At 51.9% G+C, this 24,682-nt stretch overlaps 2 protein-coding genes across 2 annotated transcripts in view; one reads left to right on the top strand and one right to left on the bottom strand.

Moving 5' to 3' along the window:
* CSMD2 (CUB and Sushi multiple domains 2) overlaps positions 1–21,973 on the bottom strand; it is a gene marked incomplete at both ends in the record, with an annotated part of 669,667 nt that extends 647,694 nt beyond the window's left edge. The window contains 1 exon segment of the mRNA XM_079698551.1: positions 21,775–21,973. Within this exon segment, the coding sequence (XP_079554677.1) occupies positions 21,775–21,973 (199 nt within the window).
* Positions 21,974–23,391: 1,418 nt separating this feature from the next.
* LOC307064037 (uncharacterized protein C1orf94) overlaps positions 23,392–24,682 on the top strand; it is a gene marked incomplete at both ends in the record, with an annotated part of 49,537 nt that continues 48,246 nt past the window's right edge. The window contains 3 exons of the mRNA XM_079720463.1: positions 23,392–23,401; positions 23,590–23,654; positions 23,700–23,779. Of these exons, the coding sequence (XP_079576589.1) occupies positions 23,392–23,401; positions 23,590–23,654; positions 23,700–23,779 (155 nt within the window). The remainder of the gene's footprint in view (positions 23,402–23,589; positions 23,655–23,699; positions 23,780–24,682) is intronic.

Consider the following 24,682-nt stretch of genomic DNA (forward strand, 5'->3'; position numbering starts at 1 on the left):
ATGGAGTTGTTTGCTCCATCTTCTGGGCTTCTGTCAGCCTTGATTCTCTCTATATATATTCATTCATTCAATACCCAATAGTCACTGAGCCCCGACTATGTTTAAGACACTATTCTAGAGTTGGACAAAGCCGACAAGCTCCTTGATCTCATGGAACTTACTTGTGGAGACAGACACTAAATGGGGGGGAAATGCATATACAATATGTCAGGCAATTAAAAGGACTATGAAGAATCCTAATGCAGCATAGCGTAAGTAAAGGATAAGGGAATCAGGGAGGCCTCTCCAAGGAGGTGACATCTGAGCAGGAGTTGATGAAAGCGATGGGCTGAGCCCTGTGGCTATCTGGGGACGTTGAGCCCAAGACCACTGAACCACGGCCAGTTTGTCTAACAAACAGCAGGGGAGCCACTGGCCAGAGCAGAGTAAGCTGGGCAAGTGTCAGGGGAGATGAGGTCAGGGAGGAAGCCGGGGCAAGAATGTGGGAAGGACTTTGACTTATTTCTGACCGTGATGGGAGCCACTGGAGGGTTCAGCACAGAGGAATGAATGATCCGATGACACTGTTCAAAGCGTTCCAGCTGTTGGGCTGGCAAGAGTGGACGGAGGGAACCCGCAGAGGGGGTGCCTGCAGGAGTTCAGGCAAAGGAGATGCCAGCTCGGACTCCGGGCTGTGATGGAAATGGTAGGAGGGGGTGGATCCTGGGTGTATTTTGAAGGTGCAGCCCGCAAGGTTGGCTCATGGCTTGACTGTGGGGGGAAGGAAACAAGAAAGGGAGGCGTGGAGGATGCCTGCCGGGTTTCCGGGCATCACGCTGCACTGTGTGCTCCACGTGTGCCTCCCCACAGCGATGTGAGCTCCTCAAGGCAGGAACGGCATCCGACCACCTTGGCAACACTGCACAGAGCCAGGCCCATTAGTGTGAGCCCTGAAGTGGCCCCGAGCAGCCTCTCTGCACCTTCCTTGTGCTGCCGTGGCCTTTGGGGAAGAGACAGGGATCATCCTGTCCCACCTGCCCCATCTGCCTCCAAAGATGTTCTTAACCTTCCACATCTGGTGTCCACGTCCAAGAAACGATGGATCTGAACGATCAGATCAGACAGATCAGATCAGAGAACTCATCCCTGGAGCCGGGGCCCACAGGTGGCTCCTCTCCACCCCCCCAGTCTCTCCCCAGACAGACACCCAGCCCTCGGGAGATGAGAGCCCTGAGCTTCAGCTACAAGCGTCTTACAGGTCCAATGAAATAGGCCTTTACAAGGCCCTGGTGAGCCTGCCACCGTCTCTGTTCAAGGCAGGCAGGAATGACTGTCCCCTTAATACAGATGAGAAAACTGAGGCTTGGAAATTGGCAGGAACATGTGCAGGGAGTGAAATAAGACAAGAACGGCCCCTTCCCTCCATTCTTGTGTGAAATTGCAGAGGCGGAAGTGAATAATGTGCTGCTCGACACCATGAGCTCTGGGGTCCTGCAGTTCTGGGTTCTCATTTAGCTCTAACATTTACCAACCGTGTATCACCTTGAGCCATTAGTAACATCACCGAGCCTCAGTTTGCCCATCTGCAAATGGGGGTAATAATGTCATTTATCTTACAAGCCTGTTGTTAGATGTATATTAGATGGTGTAAATAAAATGCTTGGCACAGTGGCTCATAGTAGAAACTGCAGACATGAAGATAATGGTATCACCGCTATTATTATAAAAACAGTTTGTGATTCGTGCCAGTGCAGGACTCTCTCCAGGGATCCTGGGTTGTGTGCTGCGGTGGAAACAGCTGTAGAAACACTGTCAAGAGACTCCGCATGGGTGGCGCTATGTGGTAGCAATGGTCGCAGCTCCAGCCTCTACCCGCTATGTGATCTTTGGACAAGTAATTTCATTCCTCCAAACCTCAGTTTCTATTTCTATAAAATGGGAATAACTATACGACCTAGCTCAGTGGGGTCTTGCTGCCCAGTGACTGTGTACAGCGATGTGCCCAACACAGAATCAGAATCACACAGACGTCCCACCCAGGCGACACACTATCACCCCCAAGAAGTGGCCTCCGGCCCATTACCACCATCGCTACCAGGTCAAGAAGCCACAGGTTACTCTTCTCTGTCTTCCCTAGACCAACTCCCACTGGACCCTGTCAGCTCTACCTTCAAAATCTATCCAGGAAGTTATCCCTAGTGGTCCCTGGTTGGATTCCTGCCATTACCCCCATCCCAGTCCCATGCTAAACTCTATTGTGGTACTCATCACATCGCATTTAAGTTATGCTTAGTTATCTGTCCACCCCAGTGGTGATACATTAGAAAGAATGAAAGCTTAGGGGGTGGGGCTGGGGGGACAGAAACTATACATGTCATCACCTCTAGGTACCAGAACCCCACAGAGTCCAGAACAGTGTGGGAGCTCAACACAACATGGTTGAATGGATGCACAGATGGCTGGATGCATGGAAGGAAGGAAAAAAGACGGAAGGGAAGGGAAGGGGAGGGGAGGGGAAGGGAGGATGAGACAAGGAAAAAGTCTTGGTATTTCTACTGTTAGGCTAGTAACTTTCCCCGTCCTACCCCAACTGCTCCTCTCGCCTTGGACCTATTATTCCACTCAATTTTTGTCCTTCATCTGCAAAGCAAATGTATGGTGCCTGGCCCTCATCTGACATCAGTTTCTATCAAGGAGTTAACCAAGGAGAATCAGGTCTGACTCCAGAGCAGAGGCATTTTAAACAGCAGTCCCGTTCCCTAAAATTCACCTGGATGAAGCACATTCTCCATCTACTCTGCCAGGAGACGATGAAAGGAAAAGAAAAATGAACAATTTATTTCCTTATTTAAATATGTCATAGAGATAAGCGGGCCAGACGATCGATGTCTTAGTCAACATCTGCTCTAGGTCTGGGTAAGGGCTTTGAGAAAACTCCAAGGCTGGCTGGCATCCATAGCTGCGCCCAAAGTGGAAGGGGCTCCAACCATCCCTCCAGGGTGGGAGGGACAGGCATGCTTGCCCCCCCACCACAGCTGCAGGCGATGCTGACCTGCTCTGGCTCAGATCCAACACGGCCAGGTAGGAGAGCACGTGCTCGCCCAAGCCCCGACTCCACAGAGGGGAGAACGATCCCACTCTATGCCCCAGAGGATAAAGTACCGCTGACACATATTTCTCTGGTCTCTCTGACCCCTCACTCTCGCCCCCTGCAGGAGGGGAGTGACTTGTCTAAATAGTGAGTTGCGGGGGGGAATTTGGCGAGCTCAGCTCAGCCCCACCCACCTCACACCTCCCTAAACTTAGTCCAGCAGGCTTGGCCCCTGTGAAGGAGGTCCCAGGTTGTCCCCTTTTGCCCCTGAATGGGTGGGTAAATTTCTCCCATTCAAGAGTGATGTATAGGGCTTCCCTGGTGGCTCAGTGGTTGAGAGTCCGCCTGCCGATGCAGGGGACGCGGGTTCGTGCCCCGGTCTGGGAAGATCCCACATGCCGCGGAGCGGCTGGGCCCGTGAGCCATGGCCGCTGAGCCTGCGCGTCTGGAGCCTGTGCTCCGCAACGGGAGAGGCCACAACAGTGAGAGGCCCGCGTACTGAAAAAAAGAAACAAGAGTGATGTATTAAGAAGCCACTTTGGCTGCATATCCAAAGCCACATTCTCCAACCAGCTTCGTCAGTAATGAGCTGACATTTTGATCTCTCCATTTGACTCCTCTTGTCGTTTTTCACTCTGTCTGGTTCCAAATTTGAGAGGGGAAGAAAGGCGTGGCAGGGAGGGTGCAGAGGAGGCACTGGACAAGATCAGGGCCCTGCCCGGGGTTCCCAGACCCCTACGGGTCTTCAAAGGCAGTAATGAGAGTTTGTGAGCTACTTTCAATACTTCAAAGAGCCTAACAGAAACTGCATTTATCCACCATCAAAATGCACAGGCAAATAAATGCCAAGTGTCTGCTTCGGGCTGGAACTCGTCCCAGTCAGTGAGGTCACGCTGCCCTTTGTCCATTCTGATTGGTGGGATGGAGCCCACAGGCTTGACAATTAAGGGATGTTGTTTTTCCCCAGCCTCTCTGCCTAGGGCCTCCTGAGAAACCTTAGCCCCTTGGCAGGACTGTCTGCTGCTTTGAAAGGAGAAATGCAATGAGGTGCATTTGGGAATGAATGGGAGTGTCTCAACCATAGATAAAGGGAGTAAGAGTGAGTTCCCAAGAAGAGGCCTTTTCCCAGGGCGGAAGATCAGAACCACCCATGTTAGAAATCAGGGCGTCAACTCAGACAACGTGTGAGAAATGAAGGAAGGCTGAGGCCACGAGAAGGTGGGAAGGAGCCTGGGGCTCTGGAACAGAGAGCTGAAAGGTAGGAAGGAGGGGCTTTCCACAGGTTAGATGTGGCTTTGCCCCCCTCTGTGTGCGGGCAGAACAGAAGGGAAGCCTGGGCCTCCTGCACTTGTTCTGACCCCGTGGCACAGTTTCCCTGTAACTGTTTCGGGGTGGGTGGGATGTGGAGAGAGAGCTGATCAGGGCCAACGGACCTGAAACAATTGGCAGTTACATATTTCTTTTAGGAATAAAAATGTGGAAAAGAATCCATGTCCCTTTCGATAAATGCAGACTGGTGGAAACAGTGCCTTGATATGCAAGTTTCTTGGGAGGAACTCGGAGAACAGGAGCGTGTCCCCAGTCGTACGAAAGTTGGGCTGTGTTGGGAGAGGGAGGCGTTTAGGAGCCTGGTCCGACCCCTGCCTCTCACCGCGCAGCCTCAGCCCGCAGAGGAGGGGGGATCTCCCCTTCCCCCAGGGGGCAGGGGCACTGGACTAAAAGGCAAAGCATGTCCACCAGATGCCCCCCGTCCTACCTAAAACCCCTGCGTAGAGCAAGCCCGTCATTCTCATGCTGAGAGCTGGCTGGGAAAGGGGGCGCTGAGTGTACGCTGTAGACCCTTTCTCAGTCCTGATTCTGCCAAGGATCCTGAGTGCTCAGTTCCCAAGACTTATCCTCACAGTGGGACGTGAAAAGCACCACTGGGCTCAGGCCTGAGCCATGCTCTCCAACATGATGGACCAAAGGCCAGTGCCTCGAGGGGTGTCAGGCACATGCCCAGCTATTAATAAATGAATCAGTACTTTCCCTTCCTCTCAACTGACACTCTTTTTCCTTACACCCCATCAGTCAGAACCCTGGAAGGGACGGGGTGATAGAAACAGCTGTCCATGGCATATCAGCTTAAATTCCTCCCAAGACCCACTCTTATCCCAAGAGCTTCAGAGTCTTTGCTACTTCTTCAAGAAGCGCCAACTTCTCACTGATCTTTGTCTTGTCCTTCCCCTTCCATCCAGAGAGTAAAGCCGCTCTCCTGTGTCTCTCTTACCAAACCGTGCACCATCGACTGGAGGAAGACAAGAATGGCTGTGGGAGACCAAATTGTTGCCACTGTCAAGGCCAGAATGCTGGGTCCCAAGTGTCCAGGAGCAAAGATTGAGGCCCGCGCCTCAGCAGCACTAGTGAGACCGTGGGGAAGCTGGAGAGCTATTGGGGAGGTAGAATCCACAAGACTGGATTAGTGAAAGGGAATGCGTAGGGGTGGAATTCAAGGATGATGCCCAGGCTTCTGGCTTAGGAAGATGCATGGAGGTGAGACACAAAAGAATATGGGGTGGTGAGACTGCTGGGGGGTAAGGGGCGTGACACAGGTGACAACAGAAAGGAAGAATTCAGTAGATGGCATGCTGAGTGCGGGGCCATGGATTGGCCGGGTGGTATGTGGCTCTGGAGTTCAGAGGCAAGGTCTTCACCTAAATGTGGATGTGGAGATTATCAGCATTTGGACAGTGGCATAAAGCCACGGGAAGAAATGAACGTAGAATAAAAAGAGAGGTCAGCTAAGGCCTGGGAACACCAACATGACAGTCAATTTTAAATGGGAGGAAATGATGAGCAGTGTCTGATGCTGAAGAGGGGAGAAGGCAGATGGAAGGGCAAGAGGCAGGCTGTGGAAAGACTGAGAAAGGTCTAGAAGTGGAGAGAGGCTTGGATTTGGAAAATAGGAAGTCATGTGGTGCCCTGGGCTGGAGCACTTCCGCCGGAGTGGGGCGTGTGGAAGCCAGATGACAGGGGTTGAGAAGTACCTTGGCAGACACTCTCTCAGGAAACCAGACCAGGAAAGGAAGGAGAGAGACGGGGTGACAGTCAAAAGCAGGTGCAGAGTCAAGGAAGGGGTGGTGTTTAGTGTGGTTTTTTTTTTTTTTTTTTTCAGTACGCGGGCCTCTCACTGCTGTGGCCTCTCCCGTTGCGGAGCACAGGCTCCGGATGCGCAGGCTCAGTGGCCATGGCTCACGGGCCCAGCCACTCCGCGGCATGTGGGATCTTCCCGGACCGGGGCACGAACCCATGTCCCCTGCGTTGGCAGGCGGACTCTCAACCACTGCACCACCAGGGAAGCCCTAGTGTGTTTTTAAGATGAAAACAAAGTGTGTTTCTGGGCTAATGGAAAGGAAACAGAGGAGGGAGGGGTTAGAGAAATGGGAAGCAGGGACACCAATTAGCCAATTACAACAGCAACGTTCCTGGGTAGCGCAGGGCACAGCATCCTTGGAGCTTTCCTACCCAAGTTCAGCAGCAAGGTTCATGCAGTTGTTTCCTTTAGTGTCAATTTTTCTGTGATGTAGGAAACAAGGTTGTTCAGGAGGATGAGTGGGTGAGGCTGCCCCAGAGGTGAGAACAGTCCCAGATGGAGCCTGTGGTTCAGGCCGGCACAGAGCCAGAGGAAGGACACACCAGGACTGAGTTGAGTGGGAGAGGCCAGCAAGAGCTGGATCAAGAGAAAAGAGAGGAACAAGGTTGGGTCAGATTAACTTCTAGGTTCAAAATCTGAGGCCTGGGGACATGGGGTGGGTCCCGATACACACAAATTTACCCTTTACCACCTTATCTGACCCTAATCGCTCCAGACTGATCAGTTCATTTTTTTTACTAAGGTGTTAATAGCTAACGCTTCTCAAAAAATTGACTTTTAACAATGGCTTCCAACTCAAAGATTCCAGCAACATCAGGATCCTCCTGAAACACAGGCTGGCACAAAGCAGCTATCCCATTGCTCTGCATTAAAAATTTCCACCGCCCCTTGCCCAAGCCTCTCAGCAATTCTTCACCTTAGGACATCAGCTGTATCTGATACAGCAACAGAAAACAGAAAGGAAATCTGCACTGTGTCTCTGCTGCTCAGAAAGCAGCTTCCAGGGTGTTCAGTTGGACCTGACAATCACCTGGTGAGCATTCCTTCATTCAATCAATATTGACTGAGCATCTACCATGCTCCAGGAACGGTCCTAGGTGCTAGGGACACAGCGGTGAATAAAAGAACCCAAACGCTTGTCAGTGGGGCACAGATTTATATGGACAAGGGGTAGGAAAGCTGCATGCTGAGAGTCAGGCGAACACAGACCTTTACAGGCAGGACAGTGAAGCTGCAATTCTATGAAGCTTCCTGGCAAAGCCTTGGACCACACATTGGAAACCAGAGGTCTAGTGATTCCCAAATTCATCTGATCATGAAATCTTTCTCTCTCAGGGCACTCATTTAATGGTTCCTACCCGACTTCCTGAAACCCAAGAAACACTTGGCCGAATGAATGAATGAATGAATGACCCCCTCCACCCCCTTCCCCCCAACCCCCTGGCCTCCCAGAGTCTCTGTACTTCTGTACTTCCTGTCTTAGCATCCCTATTTGCATAACTGGCCCTTTGGCCAGGTTTCTCTGCAGAGTCCCTGGCTCCTCACAGGGACAACAGACTCCCTAAATGTCCATCCACTGGGCTAGAGCCCCTCCCCTGGCAGCTGAGTCCTGCTCCAGCCAGGAACAAACCTGGACGCCTTGGCCTCACCCTTGGGAGCCCTCCCCGTCTGCCCTGACCCTGACCACGACTGGCCACCCCGCCTTAGCCTGCCTGTTTCGCCTCTGTCCTAAAATACAGCTGGCTCCCAGCAAGAGGCCCCAGGAAAATGGCACTTCAGTGCTTTGTGTCTGCTCTTCAAGTATTAAATCTGGAATAATAGGAGTTAGTACACAAGGAAGTTGAGGATAAGACTCCCCTGAGTGTCCTGCTTTCTCATCTAACAAATCAGGGGCTGGTGGAAGGACGTGGTAAATCAGGAGCTCAGAGCTGTCAGGCCCACCCTGACCAACAGGCCTTTTGTTAGGTGTGCTAAGCAGTTCAGGTATGGGATGCAGGCCTGTGGGGCTAGTATGCTTCCCCAGCCTCTTCTTGGGGGCCACCGAATCTCAGCAGCACTAATCTGCTCACCTCCGGAGTCCCAGCTCCACTAGGGCAGAGCTGAGAGGAAAGGAGTGGGGAGGGGGAGCAGGAAGCCCTTCCTCTGTTGACTCCTGGGTGAGGTCAAGGCCACGGTCATTGCAGAGGAGCGGATGGCTGAAGGCCCATCTCCTCTGGGCTCCACCTTCAGGTGTCCGGAGCTGTTTGCCTAAGAGATTCCTAGACAGACTTAATGTGCATAATAATAACAGGAATTTATTAGGGATGTAGCTTCCACACCCTGCTCCGAGATACTCTGATTCAGAAGATCCAGGGAGGGCCTGGGAATCTACATTTGTAACTGAGAAACCTGGGTACAACAGTGGTTGTTAAGCCTATGGGTGCCAGAATCAGACCAGGTTTAAATCCAGGCTCTCTCCCTCCCTGTTGTCTAGTCTTGGGCGAGTAACTTAATCTCCTTCAATCTCAGTTTCCTCAACTGCAAAATCATCACCTTCTTAGGAGTGCCACAAGGTTTAGGGAGGGGAAAGTACAGCTCTCTCGGCACCTCCCGAGCGTTCCCTAAAGGACCGATTCCAGCTTCCATGATAATGATGCTGATGGAGGGGCATGCAGACTTGACATCCCCCGACACAGCTTCCTGCCTCAAGCCTTTGTCCAGGCCACTCCCTCTACCTAGGACCTCCTACCCCCATATTATCCTCCTCCGAAGGACACCTGCTCACTCTTGGAGAGCCTGCTTACACCCCTAGGTGAAGCTTGCCCTGCTGCACCTCTCTCTCCTCTATTCTCAGAGTTCCCTGGGCCTCTAGGAGCCTGTAACTGTCCTTGAGGAAGGCACTGGTTTTAAATGGTATTTGTATCCCTGACCCCCAGGCCAGGGCCACTGCACTGGGAGCTCAGTGAATGTTCAAAGGACCCAGCCCCACTGGTCCTAAGCAGATGGGAGCAGCTAAAAGCCTTGAAAATCCTCCTTGCTGACAGAGCTGGTGGGCTGAAGCCTGGCTAAAGGAAAGGCCATGGAGGGGGCAGGTCCTAGGTGAGAAGGGAGTGGAGGCAACAAGGTCAAAGGTCAGGAGGAGGCTCAAATCGATGGTGAGGCTGGGGGTGGGAGAAGGATGACTCTACAATGAGAATGAAGAGTTTTGGTGTCAGGAAAATAACAGGACTGGGAAAAGGAGGGAGCAGGAAAGGAAAGGGGCAGGAGATAACTGGAGAGGTCAGAAGAGGAGAGGAGGTGGACCAGGGGGCGCAGAATGACCAAAATGTGGAGGGGCACACACGACCTGGACAAGATAGAGTACAGCAGGTCTCCGCAGGAGGTGGGATGTTGAAACGGCCTGTGGAGTCATCCCTGAGCAGGTAGATTAACAATTTTAACTTTCTTTCTTGCAGAAAGTTGTGGGACGTTCTCACTGAGGCAGGATTAACAGAACTGTGAATTACAATCCACAAGTTATTACATGGGTTTCATGGACTTTTGACAGTTCTGTGGATATTTTACCCTCTCTGGGAAGGTGGGGAACAGGGTAAAAAAAAATGAGGAAGGAAGAGGATGCCCTCATATCCTCCTTGCTGACCTCTCCCCGAGGGGCAACAAGACCTGCCTTCCCCAGCAGTGCCCTGGTCCACACCCTGCCCTCATCATCACCGCATTCCTTGAAGACCTGCACCAGCCAACCAAGCTGATGGGGCCACACCCCTGCTCCAAACCCTCTAGACTCTTCATTGCCCTTATTCGTCACACTGAGCTACTTCCAGACCTTGAACAGGCCTCACTTCCACCCAACCATGAGCCTGTACAGGTATGTTTCCATTGTTGGAATCCTTCCCTCTGCTGCCTCTCTTCAGCTGCTCTCTGCTATCTATCCTGCGAGTCTCAGCCTGAACATCACTTGCTCTAGGAGACTTTCCTGACCCCTGGAGTCTGGATAGTTACCCCTCTTTTTTTTCTAACTGTGGCAAAATATACGTAACCTAAAAGTGACCACGTTGACCATTTTTAAGTGTACAGTTCAGTGGCGTTAAGGTGCTTCACATTGTTGTGCAACCATCACCACCATCCATCTCTAGAACTCTTTCCAGCTTGCAAAACTGAAACTCTATTCATTAAAAAAACAATCCCCCCCCTTTGGGGCTTCCCTGGTGGCGCAGTGGTTGAGAGTCCGCCTGCCGATGCAGGGGACACGGGTTCGTGCCCCGGTCCAGGAAGATCCCACATGCCACGGAGCGGCTAGGCCCGTGAGCCATGGCCGCTGAGCCTGCGCGTCCGGAGCCTGTGCTCCGCAACGGGAGAGGCCACAACAGTGAGAGGCCCGCGTACCGCAAAAAAAACAAACAAAAAAAACCCCATTCCCTTCAATCCCCCAACCCCCAGCCCCAGCGACCACCATTCTACTTTCTGTCTCCGTGGATCTGACTACTCTGGGTACTTCATATAACTGGAACCATACAGTATTTGTTCTTTTGTGACTGGCTTACTTCACTTAACATAATGTCTTCAAGGCTTATCCAAGTTGTAGAATATAGAATCTCCTTCCTTTTTAAAGGTGAATGACATTACACTGTATGTAGATGCCACATTTTGTTTATCCATTTATCCATCAGTAGACATTTGGGTTATTTCCACCTTTTGGATATCATGACTAATGCTGCTATGAATATGTGGGCAGTTGTCTCTCTTATGTACCCTTATCTTTGAAACTTGTCTATGATCCCCAATGCATCTGAGAGCTCAGGCCCAGCATAGGCCCTCTATAAATGCCTGCTGAAGGGCTAAGTAATCCCTCATATTCTCTAAGTGTGGCACCCATCCAGTAATTTATTTGTAGTTTAACTGGCGCCTTCTAAAACACAGTGCCTTGAGCCAGAATAAAGACCTCCTATAGGAATTGGGGTCCCAGTATGGACAGGAAGGCTCTGGGACTGCTCAAAGCTCTCCATACAGAGAGCCAGCCCTGTAGAAGGATGGACTCAGGTGGGCCTGGGAGCCCACCCTGCCCCTTAGCTCATCAGTGCAGCCGTATATCCCAACTTCTGCCTTCCACAAAACACTGATGAATCTGACTACCTCAAAATGAAGCATCTCTGTCCAAAGAAAGACATCATAAACAAAATAGACAGATGAAAGATTGGGAGAAGTTATCTGTAATCTCTAAAATTGACAGAGGGCAATATCTGAAATATAAAAGGAACTCCTGAAAATCAAACCCAGATTTTTCTAAATTAAGACAGGAAATCCCATTTAAAAATAGGAAAAGAGGGCTTCCCTGGTGGTGCAGTGGTTGAGAGTCCGCCTGCCGATGCAGGGGACACAGGTTTGTGCCCCGGTCCGGGAAGATCCCACATGCCATGGAGCGGCTGGGCCCGTGAGCCATGGCCGCTGGGCCTGTGCAGCCGGAGCCTGTGCTCCACAACGGGAGAGGCCACAACAGTGAGAGGCCCGCGTACCGCAAAAAAAAAAGGAAAAGAATATGACTAGGTAATTCACAAAAAGAGAAGCTCAAATAGCTAACAAGCATATAAGAGATATTCAAACTTACTAGTCATCAGAGAAATGCAAAATAAAACAATGAGATGGTGCTTTAAACTCATCAGAATGGCAAAAATTAGAGAGGTGGACAATATTAGGTATTGGTAACGACATGGGGAGACAGAAACTCTAGTGCACTCTTGGTGGAAATGAGCCCTAGCTCAGCTGTTCTTAAAAATATTATGGCATATCATAGAATATCAACATGTTAACTCAGGGATCCCAATCTTCCACTCTGTATAGCCCAGAGTTATTCTTACATGGGGTCCCAAGAGAGAATGTACAAGGATGTTCTTCAGAACTCCATGTGTAGTCAGGAGGAGTTACAGACAAGCCAGGGGTTTATCCCCAGGGGGAGTGGATATATACAATGTGATGGATGCACAATCATAATGCAGTGAGGGACTAGACACATACAAGGAGCAGGGCTAGATCTATAAAATATAGTGCTAAGTCAATAAAGCAAGACACTTGATGAAATTTATAGTTCACTATCATTTATGTAAATTTACATATGCACACAAAACAACCTTACATATTTTATAAGGATCCATGCATATTTCAAGATATACATAAAAGATATTAGAGTGGGTACTGATGGGAGAAGGCAACAATTGCCTTGGGATTGGGGATAAAGGAAGGAAATTTTTTAAAGTAAAACAAGAAAGGAGCCTTTCATAGATAGATGACCATAAAGTGTCATGATCTGAGGGTAGGTTAATTCCATGTCATGCTCAAAGAAAAAAAAAAAAAAAGCAGAAACCAAAAAACACCCAGCAGTGCCTTCCACATGACCAGGAAAACTATCCTTGTTACATTTTCCTCTTTCCATGTTTCTTGGAACAAAATGCCACAGGAGATGTGAGTCCCGGGGTCCTCAAACACAGGGAATTTCCATCTTGCTAGAGTTAAAAGGCCTCGGGGCAAATCTTGTCCCCTGGATGGATGTCTTAGTGAATATGAAGCCCTAGCAATCACCTCTCCCAGCCTGAGCTCAGTGATGCTGCCCCGGGGTAGGTGGGTGGGTGGGAAGGGAGGAGGCTGCAGCAGATGTCTGATGGGCGGTGTCCTCCCTTTCAATTTCTCAGGATCAGCCACTTGGCGGGTAAGAATGGATAAGGGCCAGAAAGCTGAGTGAGTTCACCCTCCTTCATCCACTATCCCTGCGCCCTGAAGCATAGCCAGGCAGGCTGTCTGCACAGGTAGTGAGATTCGCATCCCCGGCATGCCAAGCCAGCCTGGCCACTGGGCAGGATCTCTCATTGGATGGGGCTTACACTGGTGACCTACTCTAAAATCTCTGGATGCTTTTTGTTTTGTTGATTAAATAATGCCAAGTTCAGCATTACATAGACAAGGTGGGTATTATTATCTCCGCTTTACAGGCAAGGAAGTCAGGCCCAGGAAGAAGACATGAGATGTAGAGGAATGACCGAGGCTGGAAGACTAGTTTCCTGACTCTCAGGCCAAAGTTCAAGAAACATATCAAATATATCAGGACGTGTTCCTTTCAGCTATGAATCTGCCATGGCTCAGCCCTTCTAGGACTGCACAAATGACAAAGGCCAGGAGACCAGGGCAACACAGGTCCCTGGGGGGAGGGATGCCATCCTTGAAGGGGCAGTTTTCATGCTAGGAACATTTTATTTTATTTTTTAATTTTTATTTTATATTGGAGCATAGTTGATTAACAATGTTGCGTTAGTTTCAGGTGTACAGCAAAGCGATTCAGTTATACATATACATGTATCTATTCTTTTTCAAGTTCTTTTCCCATTTAGGTTATTATAGAATATTGAGCACAGTTCCTTGTGCTATACAGTAGGTCCTTGTTGATCATGGATTGAAAATAAATCATTAAACTTTCACCTCCTTTTTGTTGCCAAGTAATGTGCCAGAAGTCCCATGCACCATCACCAAGCCTCACCCAGTCTCTGAGCCTCTCTCCACCTCTGACTCCTCCCCCTGACAGGGTGATGGAGGAGTGATGGGGGCAGGAGGTGGTAAGACTCAGGCTGGGGTGGGGAGTGAGGCAGCAACCCGCAGACAAACCTCCCGGGGCCTGAGTCGACTCTAGCACACTTGCTCATCTCAGAAAGGGTTATCAATCACTCTGCACAAAGTGCCTACACATTCTCTGATAATTCGCTTGTATCTCAAATGGTCTATTTCCAAGTTTCTGCTTTCTCCCTTTCAAGTTACAACTGTCACACCTGCTTACTTTCAATCAATAAATACATGTAGCTACTTAATAGTGGACCTTATTCTATTGCCTATTTGAAAACCAAGAAGATGGACACATAATTTTTTGAGGTTTCTGGATTATAACTGCACTTGAGTATAAATGAGACATAGGCAGGGAGGAAGGCTATTTGTGCCACAATATGAGCCCCTATTTTCTGCTCCAGACCACATGGGAGATTCTCAAATAAGTTTCTAAGAGTTATCTTGGTGCTGCCAGTAATTGAACTACACAGACATTATTTTTAGCATCACAAGAGTTCCTTATAACGATGATTTTCAAGGGCAGAATTGACATCTCTTTCGAGCTCAATTCAGTTTAAAATTTTCCAACAGTAAGAAACAAATAGGTAGAAAGTGAAAGGCAGTTTCCAGTGGGGAAACTCCTCAAAAGAGGGGACCACAGAGGTGAACCCCTACACTACCCAGAACTTTGCTTTCTGTGGGTACAGCCACCCCGCTAGCTCCAGGGTGGACACAGGGCCCTTCTCTGATGTTGGGCTTGACAAGGGCTGCACTGGGGCTCCTGCCTTGTGCCTGGCATATTTCTCTGCTAGGGTTCATGGTCGTGGCCACACAGGACTTCCAATTTCTCCCTGAAGAATGACCCCTAATAGCAGAGAGTGGAGCCACCAGCATTTTAGAATCTACACCAGTGTGGAACCAAGGGCTGATGGGGACTTTCTATCTGCTAGAAATTTCACAGTTCAGGCAAATGAGGAACTGAGGAGTTCTGGGGAGGAAGATGAAGATGCTACAATAAGGTGAAGCAGGTTAGGTTGTTTCTGGTACCCTCCTTAATTTCCCATTTCCTCACAGTGCCCACTCAATTGGTTATATAATCCCACTACATCTCCCAGTATCCCCTCCCAATTCACCCAACCTAAGCCACCCCAATACATCCTAACTCACCCCCATCTCACCCCATCCCACCACAACTCATTCACTCCACTCTACCATATCCCGATTGTCCACTCTACCCCAACCCAACTCCACCCATCCCGTCCCAATCCATTCTGACCCAATCCTATCCCACTTCACTCCGTCCTATCCCAGTCAATCCCCTCAACACTCTGTATCTCCCAATTCCACCTCAAACCATCATATGTTACTCAATCCTATTCCATTTCATTCCACCACCCATCTCAGTCCATCCCAGTGCATTCTATCTGTTCCATCCCAATATACATCCCAACCCATGCTTGATCCTACCCCAACTCACTCCTTCCTACTTCACCTCAGTCCATCTCAAATTATCCTGTGTCTCCAATCCCACCCCATCATATTCCATTCCATTCGCTCCCATCCCATCTCCTGCTTGGCCAAAGTTCTCTTTTTTTAATGTATACAGGGCATGACCATTCTTCATGTCATGTGAAACTACATGAGAAGGCCAAAGGACCCCAGAGATCTAAGAGTTAAGTGTGTATTGGGGTGGAAGATGAGGGGAAAAAAGATACAGAATCTCATCTTTATTTTTTTTCAAACAACTTCCAAAATGCTTAATCTACTGATAGGGAATCAAAAGCATGCTCTAAAAAGAGTATGTAATTCTTATTATGTCTTGAATTTGTACACGCCCCCCAAAAAAGAATCTCATCTTTAAAGGTGGGGTATGAAAAGATAGCCCAGGGGTTTGAGCTCCCACATCCAGAAAGAAAATAAATATGAGTTTCATGTTTCTCTTAACTTACAAGAACCAGGAAAAAGCTCTAAGAACCACACCACTATTTTCAAGTTGAGAAACCCACATTGCATAGCCTACCTTTTGCTTTCTGTGGGCCCAACGGGAAGCCGAATTCTATTCAAAGCCGCTGAATCCTGAGACAGTGTCTCTGTGAGGTGGAAAACTCTGAGGTAACCCTCCATTTTCAGGTTTACCCAGATGTTCCCCTGTTATCGTGGAAAATCTCTGTAGCAGACAGAGAGGAGGGATTGGGAGGCCATACCCCACTCAGAGTGAAACCCAAGGAAGGCAGTGTCAGTGACATTCTCCAACCTCCAGGGGGAGCTAGAGGGTCCGCCCTCTTCACCCCTCTAGGAAGAGGTGTACTACCATGGCCTGATAGGTGGGTGAGTCTGCCATGTTCTAAGGAGTGTGCTTTCAGTGGGAGGAGCAGAGGAAAGACTCTTGCTGATGCATCTGGTGGCATCTCAGAGTGGCATAGGATGAGAACTGTTTCTCTTATAATTCTAAGAGGCTGGTGCAGAAAGCAAGTGGACAACAGTAGTAGCAGTAGAGGTAGTGGCAGTATTTAACATACACTGAATGCTAACGACAGGTCCGGCACTGTGACAGTTGCTTTCCATGAATTAAAAGGATGGGCCCTAGAGTCAGGAAGCCCTGAGGTTCAATCCTGTCTCCTCTCCTATCTGCTCTATAATCTTGGCCAAATTGTTTAATTTCTGAGTCTCAGTCTCTTCAAATGTGATACTATAGTACCTGAATTGTTGTGAGAATTGAATATGAATGTCTATAAAGCACTAAGCCAGCACTCGGTAAAGGAGAGCTATCGTTGGTAATATGTAGAAGGACATAGGGCCGCCTCCCACCTGGGGATGCCCCTCCATCGCATCCCACTCCTCCAAGCCCCTTGCCTTGGGAATGTCCAAAAGGACAGTCATAGAGAAAGGGAACCCTGGGCTCCAGAGAACCTGCCTCTGATCCCTTCAACAGGTATTTATTGAGTGTCTGCTATGTGCTGTGATCTGGGCTACACTGCTCACCTGAGTTCATAGAGCCTTAGGGAATAACGGTAGACATTGTCTCATTAAACAAGAAATCCCGATATGTCCTGATGAGTTTTACAATACGAGGAGTTTTACAGCCTGGGTTGTGAGAGTTCACAGCAGAGTTCAGTCGAGACTGGTGCCTGGGACTAGAAGCAAATCAAGGACGGCTTGCTTTGTAGTCACCCTCCAGGAGCTGTGGTGGAGATGGATGGACCATGGCTGCTTGAGGAGTTGGAAGGTTGAGATCCAGGCTCAAGTGCTAAAAGCATCACAGCATAACTGATGGGCACAGCCCAGTGTGAAAAGCAGGACAGAGATAGGCAGCCTGTGTGGAAGGATTCCAGGGGTAGCACCAGCTGGGTCTCCTTAGACATCAGACAACAGGGTGGGTACCATAAAGGATTTGGAGTCAGGCGGGCCTGGGTTCAATCTCTGGCTGACTAGTGGTGTGGTTAAGGTATGTGTCCTCTCTGAACCTATTTCTTTGTGGATAAAATGGGGAGAATAATATTACTGGCCTCACTGGGTTGCTGGGAGGGTCGAGTTAATACATGCAAGTGCTTGGCTTGCCGTCAGCACGTGGTGAGGACTCAACAGACATCAGCTGTTAGTGTCACTCCCCTGGGTACCCAGACAGCTTTCTGAGCAGTGGAGGAGGATAATGGGAGGGTGCACAGACTTCCTGGCCAAGTCCTGTGTCTTCACTGTTCCTGTTCCAACCCCAACTTCCATTCAATGGGCACAATCAATATGTATGTGCTGGGTCTGTTGCATCTCTGATTTCTAATCCCTTCCAAAACACAGGGATGCCTTGTCCCTTTTGCAGGCAGGCAGCCTGAGCCTTGGGGAGGTCTGAAGATCAGCTAGTTCTCCAACAAGGAACATCTGGCTCTGCTGAGCCATCAGAGTCCCTAAATCCTGCTGGCATGACAATGATGATGAAACAGAGGCAGATGAGACATATGAGGCAAGTTGGTGTCGCTGAAGCCACCTGCTGGACTCTTCTGGACACACCCAAACCTTGCAGTGTCCGAGCCCTGGCAATCTGGTTCTCCAGTGCCTTTCCACATCATTCTAGCCTCACCTTCAACAAAGCTACACTGTCACCAGTCCAGGATATGGTCAACACTCTCTGCTGTGGTCAGTTTCTTTTTTAAAACCATAAACGCACAGCTCAATTGCAAATGGAAGTTCAAATCCATACACTGGTGCCTTTCCTGGGGGGGTGGGGGGGGGTGGGTAATGCTTACGGCTTGTTCTTGCATTGGTTCTAGAACTTAAGGAGCTATCTTACCAATCTGTGACATTTGATTCTGGAGGGAAAGCAACTGGGGATCAGGTGGCTTTGTTGTCGCATTACCTCTGCAAACCAACTGGCTTCTTTGATCCCTAAAACTCTTGTTTTAGGCTTATCAGCCCCTAGAAAACTGTCCAAGAAAAAAATATTTTTAAAAATCATCTGCTGATTTAACAACCATCTATCAGCCACCAATTCTATGCCAGGTCCTGAGCTGGGTGCTGGGGATGCCAAGAGAAATAAAGCACTGTCCCTGCCCTCAGGAAGCTCACAGTTCAATACGTGAGGCAGATAAATAACTACTTTGAATACAATTCAGTTAGTACTGTCATCAAACACTGGGTATGGTCAGTGCTCCAGTTTTTAAGAGGCCTCTGAAAACAAGCAAAGAAGAGAGAAATTTTTTAAAAATAATTTGATATTTGATTTCTTTTAAAGCAATGAAGTGGTTAGCATGGGAAAAATCAGAACTTTAAACTGTTAAGTATAAAAATCCTTATACTTACGGTTTAATATTGCCTTTATTTTAAATTACTTATTAAGGAAATGGGAAGCATAACAGTCTTTTCAATGCTCAGAGCTGCTTAATTCAGAGAAAAGTAGCCAGGTTTGAGAACATTTGAGAGAATGAAACTGACAGAACTCGATGGCCACCTGATAAGGAAGGAGTTGAGGATGATCCTAAGGTTCCCGGCTAGGTAACTGGGAAGCTGCCAGTACCACCAGCCTGCATGGAGGATACTGGAGGTTAGGTGCAGAGCTAATGAGTTTGCTTTGGAAGGGAAACATCTATGTGAAGATGTCCAAGAGTCAGCCGGTTATATGGGCTGTCTAGATCCAGAGCTTCCGTGGGCTAGGAAGCCAATAGACATATCGGGAGAAGCATCTTGGCAGGAGAGATCTGTCTGGAAGCTTCAGAGTGTGGTAGTGGAAGAAATGGGCCTGGATGAGCTCACCCAGGGAGGAGTGAAAGGAAATGAGGAAAAGCATAAGGAATGGAACACTGCAGGAAGCCAGACTTTCAAGAGGGGAATAAGTGCTACTATTAGAAACTGGGAAGGAACAGCCAAGAGGTAGGAGAAAAATCAGCCAAGCACAGTGTGCCGGAAGCCCAAGGAAGAGAAATTTTAAAAGAAGTAATCCAAAGTGTTCACAGTTCAGAGAGGTAAAGAAAGAGAAAGCAGATGGGTTTGGCGATTAAGGTGGTCATTAGTGATCTTTCCTAGAGAGTTCCAGTCCTGGGGACAGAAGCCAGTCAGCAGGGAGTGAATGGTCGCAGAGAAAGTGGGTTCAAGACTCATCTGAAGAGAGTTAACTTGTAAACGAGAAAGAAAGATGGGATGGGAGCTAAAAGGTCAATAGGGCCAAGAAGTCTGGTTGGCTTGTTTTATGTTAGAGATTAAGTTGTTTAGGGAAAACAAAAGACAGGAGAGTGATTGAGCTATCATCTAGGGGGAGGAGGTAACTGCTGGAAGGTCTCTAGGGAGGCTGGGGGTAGGGGAAGTGTGAGGGCACAGATGGCAGGGGTGAGTGTCCAAGTCGAAGGCAGGTTCAAATCCTATATTCATTTTATCCAGTCATCACTGGGCCAAGGAAGGGAGACAGCGCAGTCCTGAGCATCTTTTAAAGTCAACGGCATGAAGAGAACACAAAATAAATGTGCTTCCCCCTCTAATGTGTCAAATCCTGCCATCATCTGTCACCAAGTCCACTTCCAAATCTCTGCTCCTGGCAAGGTCAAACACCACATGTAAATGCGGGACGGGAAGCCAGAGCACGCCCACCAGAGAGCAAGCGCCCCCTCCCCCAAGCCGTTCAGCACTCCCACCCCCAACTTCTCTGCCAACCAAGGAGCTGCAAGCCAACCGATCTCTCCAAGGCAGGATTCCAACACAGCCCAGCAGTGTGCAAGCTCCCGTAGTCGGCCTTCTTCTTTCCCTGGGGGCATGACATGCCCAAGGGGCAGGGACAAATCGAGCCAGAAAACCAGCTGGATCATATTAGGGGTAATCTCAGGTCTGCTAAGCCAGAGCAGGGGCCGCACCTGGACACACGTCTGAGAGGCCTGACAGCCGGTACCAGCGGTACCCCCACCTCTCATGTGGCAAGTCTGGTGACCAGCGGCGTCGTTGTGAACTGTGCAGCCACCGAGTGGGTGTGGGTGTGCGCGAGGCCTGAGCTCCTAGGCGCGCGCACCGCGGGCGCCCCTCTCTGGGTGTCGGCCGCTATGACTCTTAGGGGAACCTCAGAAAGTCCGGTCAAGTAGGCAAGGGAGAGCTAGGGCTGGCTCGGGGCGCCCTTCCCGACCAGCAGCCCTAACATTCCCGGCTAAGGAGCTGGCGACACGGTCTGCGGGCACCGGCTCACAAGATGCTGGAGCCCAGAGTGGACAGAAGAGTTCGCCAGGGAAGTGTCGCAGTTTCCAAAAAGGGACCACCTAGAGGCTCGGATGGCTGAGGCCAAGCCTTCAAAGGTTCAATTGGTGGTTTAAAAAAATAATAATTAATTAATTAAATAAAAAACCCAACACAGCTCCAGGCCGGAGGTGCTCTCAGTCAAAGCGTGGGCAGCAGGTGTTACAGGTTTTCTCCCCCCGTGGGTGTCAGCTTCCAGGCTAAATAAAAATGCGGCCCCAGGCATCGCCCGTAGGACCCGTCCCCACACGGGGACACAGAACTTTCTAGGCTGTGGCTAGAGCTGAGACTCGGAGAGGTGCAGGGGGTAAAGCGGAAGGGCAGCAGTCGAGGCCAGTGGTTCCCAGTGGGGACTGGGTTCTCTCCTAGGTCCGCGTGCCTTCCCGGTCCGCAAGCTGCAGCCACGCATCGGCGAAGTTCCGGGACTCGCCACACCCGCCAGGTCTGTCCCCTCCCCGACTCGGTCGCCGGGAGCAGGTCCCGCCGCCCGCGCCGCCGCTGCCGCAGACCCGGCGCTCGGCTGCAGCAGGGCGCGGGAAAGGGCACTTTGGCGCGGAGTGAAAACCGAAGGCAATGTGGCGGCGCGGAGCCTGGCGGCAACACTCCCTCCCCTGTCCCCGGGCGCAACCCCCGCCCCCGCCAGCCCGACGCTCAGCACCCTCCAGCCCCCACCTGAGTCCTCCAGCTCGGCGTGCTCTGGGCCCTCGCCCAGCTGACCCCCCTCCCAGCCCAGAGCGCCCAGGGAGGGGGACACTTGGGGAGGGGGGTGGCGGCCGCAGTCTCCGGGCGGCTCCGGCGGGGGCGTGGGCTTCAGTTGCGAGGAAAATGGGCGGGGGCAGGGAAAGGCAGACCCTGCAGACGCGCAAATGGGGAGGGGGCGCGCCGTTCCGCTCCAGCCCCCAGGACGGGCGTGCCAACGAGGATCGGGAGGCGGGGAGGGCTCCAGGAAAGTTTATCTGGGAAAAGCCTAGCACCTTGGGGGCTGGGAGGCTTAAGAAACTGAAGCCACGGTCCGGGAGCCCCGCAACCCCGGGCGGGGATGGTCTGTCTCCCAGGCCCCCTGGCCGGATCCGGCCAAGTTGCGGCTGGGGGTGTAGGTAGCAGTGAGGGTGAGGGTGGCGGGGAGGACGGGTGAGGGTGGGGGGAAAAGAGGGAGGGCAGAGGCGAGGCTGAGCAGGAGGGTCGGCGTTTGGGAGGGCGGGAGGTTAAGGCGGAGGGCGGGGGGAAGGGACAGGGACCGGGTCGTGGATGGGTGGGCTCGGGGCTCGGGTGGGGCGCGCGGCGGCCGCCGGCTCCCCGGCGCGGCCGGACTTACCCGCGGCGGCCGAGGCGCTGAGCAGCCCCCAGCCCAGCAGCAGCAACAGCGGCGGCGGCGGCGGTGTCGGCGGCGGTGGCGGCTGACGGCCCCAGCGGCTCCCGGCGCCCGGCACAAGCGCCGAAATCCCGGCTTCGGCGCGAGACCTCCCCGCGGGGCAGCCGCAGCGCCCCTGCTTCCATCCCCACGAGCGCGGCATGGCGCGGCCGGCAGCGCCGAGGGAGAGGCTCCCCTCGCAGTGGAGGAGAAAGGAGGTCAGGAGAGCTCTGGAGCTTTTTTCTGCTCGGAAAAAAATCCCGGTACGCGGGAGCTCTGAGCTTCTGCGGCTGGAATGAACCAAGTGTCCGCCCGGCCGGGGAGAGGCGCGCTGCGCTCTCGGAAATGACTCGCTCCAATCCCGCTTCGGGGGGTTCGCGCCGGGGGACGGGGGGGGGTGAATTATCCCCGGATTAATCACTCCGGAGCCGCTTCTCCGCCGCTCCAAATGCTGGGGGTGGAGGCGCAGCAAAGGAGAAAATATTGGGAGGGGGCGGGTGTTCCTCTTCAGCGCCACCTCCACCTCCAGAGAAACCACAGATTACATCTAAAGGGTTGTTTATTCCTGTTTGTTTTACAATTGACCAGTTTCTTTTAAGTTCAGTTCTCTCGTTTCCATTTATAAGATCACCCGTAATACACCCCCCATACACACACGCGCGCACACACACAGTGATACTGACACACAGGCACTCACAGGCGCGCGCACACACACACACACACACGTACACACACGCCTCTTCCACGGTTGGAAATTAGAATACTGTCTGGGAAAAGGTAACCAAAGAAGGACGCGGTTCCCCAAGTCACGGCTCTTACGAGCTGATCTTGGGTGGTGGCTTTGAACTTGCAATCTGGGGCGTGGGGCGATGCTTACCAGCCCCAGTGGCAGCAGCCTCCTGCCCCATCCCAGGAGAAGGGTGTGTGTGCGTAGACCCAGGATTAAGAACTGGAGGGAAGGAGGGGCGGGGGTGGGGGAACCCGCGGGTTTGGCTCAGTTCCGTCCTTCCCCTACCCTAAGGCAAAATCTCGGGATGGAGGGAGGCGTGCTTGTGTCCGTTGCGGTGGGGGAGGGGAAGTGAGGTTGGTAGAGGAACGGTGCAGGAGTTACTTGTGCAATTTATCCTCAAAATTAAATAACCGGACCCGGCTTCTTCTCATCCTTACCCTCCTCCTCCCAGCCCTGGCCCCAAACCAGACGAGTTTCTCCCAATGGCGCGAGCCCCTCCCCACTTCTTTCCCGCCGCCGCTGCCGCCAGGCCCCAAGGGCTCAGCGCCTGTCCCCACCCGATCCCCCACCCCCACTCGGTCGCCGTCTCTGTCTCGTCTCTCCTAGGCTCCTCCGTCAGTCACGATGGCTCCTTAGCTGTCTACGCCAAACTCTCCGCGAGAGGAAACAGACGCTACGGGGGGAAGCAGGAGGGGCAGGGCCTGGGGAGGAGGTCCCCCCGGCGCGCGGGGTGGAAAGGCACTAGCGGGGGAACACCCTCCCCCTTTGCCCGAGGCACCCGGGAGAGGCTGCGCTAGGGGCTTAGGGGGGTTGGCAAGCGGGAGCTCTAGTATCTGCGAGCCCAGGGGGCAATGGCCCGCGGTCGGTGGGAATTTCCGGGAAAGAGCGTGGAAAGGGCTATGGGGCTGACGACCGGAGTGGGGAAGGCGGCCGACTGGGCCGGAGGAGTGGATGCTTGTCCTTGCCCCCCAAGAAAAACTTGCTGTGCGGAGCCGCGATTTCCCCATCTCCCAGCTCCCTTGATGCCCGGCTCCCTCCTCCACCTCAAGTTGTTCCGGTTTCCCAGTATGAGCTCATCCCGCAGCTGGGGAGCCAGCCCGGTAGCCCCGGGCCGGTGAGCGGCCTCAGAATCGCTGGGCCCCTTCCCCACCGCCAACAGGCTGGCTTTCTCGCCCCTCCCGACGCCACCTCGCTGGCTGCCAAGAACCGACCGAAACAGCCAGAACTCCACAGTGAAAGGCCTGCTTTATGTCCCCGGAGCAGCGAGGAGGGGGCTTGTCGCTTCCCATTGTCCAGGCCCAGCCCCCAAAAGAGAGGGCTCAGCCAGCCAAGCCTTGGCCTTCCCGCCAGCGCTGGAGAGAAGGGAGGGACTGGCTGGGCCGTAGGTGGGTGGCAGCCTTGGGGGTGCTCTTGGTGGGATCTTCCCTGGGGGGGAAAGCCCTGGCTCCTAAGCTTGGGCCTCTCCCCTCTCCTGCCAGAGGGGTCCTCAAGCTCCAGCGGGCAGAGTCCTCCCCTGCAGCCCACAGCTGGGCAGGAGAGAGTCTGGGCTGCTCTATAGTTCTGGGGCTCCAGGCCAGTGGGCTTCCCCCACTCCCTCCTCAGCCCCAGAACTTTGCTCTGTGGCTGCAACTCACAGCTGATGTTTACCCCAGAACCCTCCCTGGCAATGGGGCATTTGTCATCCTTCTCCCTGGGGGCTGTGGAGGGCAGGGACACCCTTTTAATTCCTGACACTGGCCCAGCTACTCACTTCCTCCACCATTCCTCCCTCTCTCTGATCTATCTGTGTCCACATATACTTACTGAGGCCTCCTGAGTTCTGGGCCCTGTGCCAGCCTGTGCTGTGGGCAGTGCAGAGATGCACAGCGTGCGGTCCTGCATGGGAGGATGCGGGGCCCAGATGGAAACCACCCCCACCCCCCCACAACCCAGCAGTGCTAATCGCCAGGACAGAAAAGGCATGTTACAGACAGTAACAAAGGCATATCAAGACAGTAAGCTTTTCTTGGACTTGGGGGATCATAAGGCCAATTTAAGGAGGGAAGTAGAATTTGGGCTGGACCCTGAAGCCTGGATACATTGACGAGGTGAAGATTGATTTACTCAACAAATAGTAATTGAGCGTCATTACATGGCAGACAC

This window comes from Hyperoodon ampullatus, assembly GCF_949752795.1.
Source record: "Hyperoodon ampullatus genome assembly, chromosome: 2".
NCBI classification, from domain to species: domain Eukaryota; kingdom Metazoa; phylum Chordata; class Mammalia; order Artiodactyla; family Ziphiidae; genus Hyperoodon; species Hyperoodon ampullatus.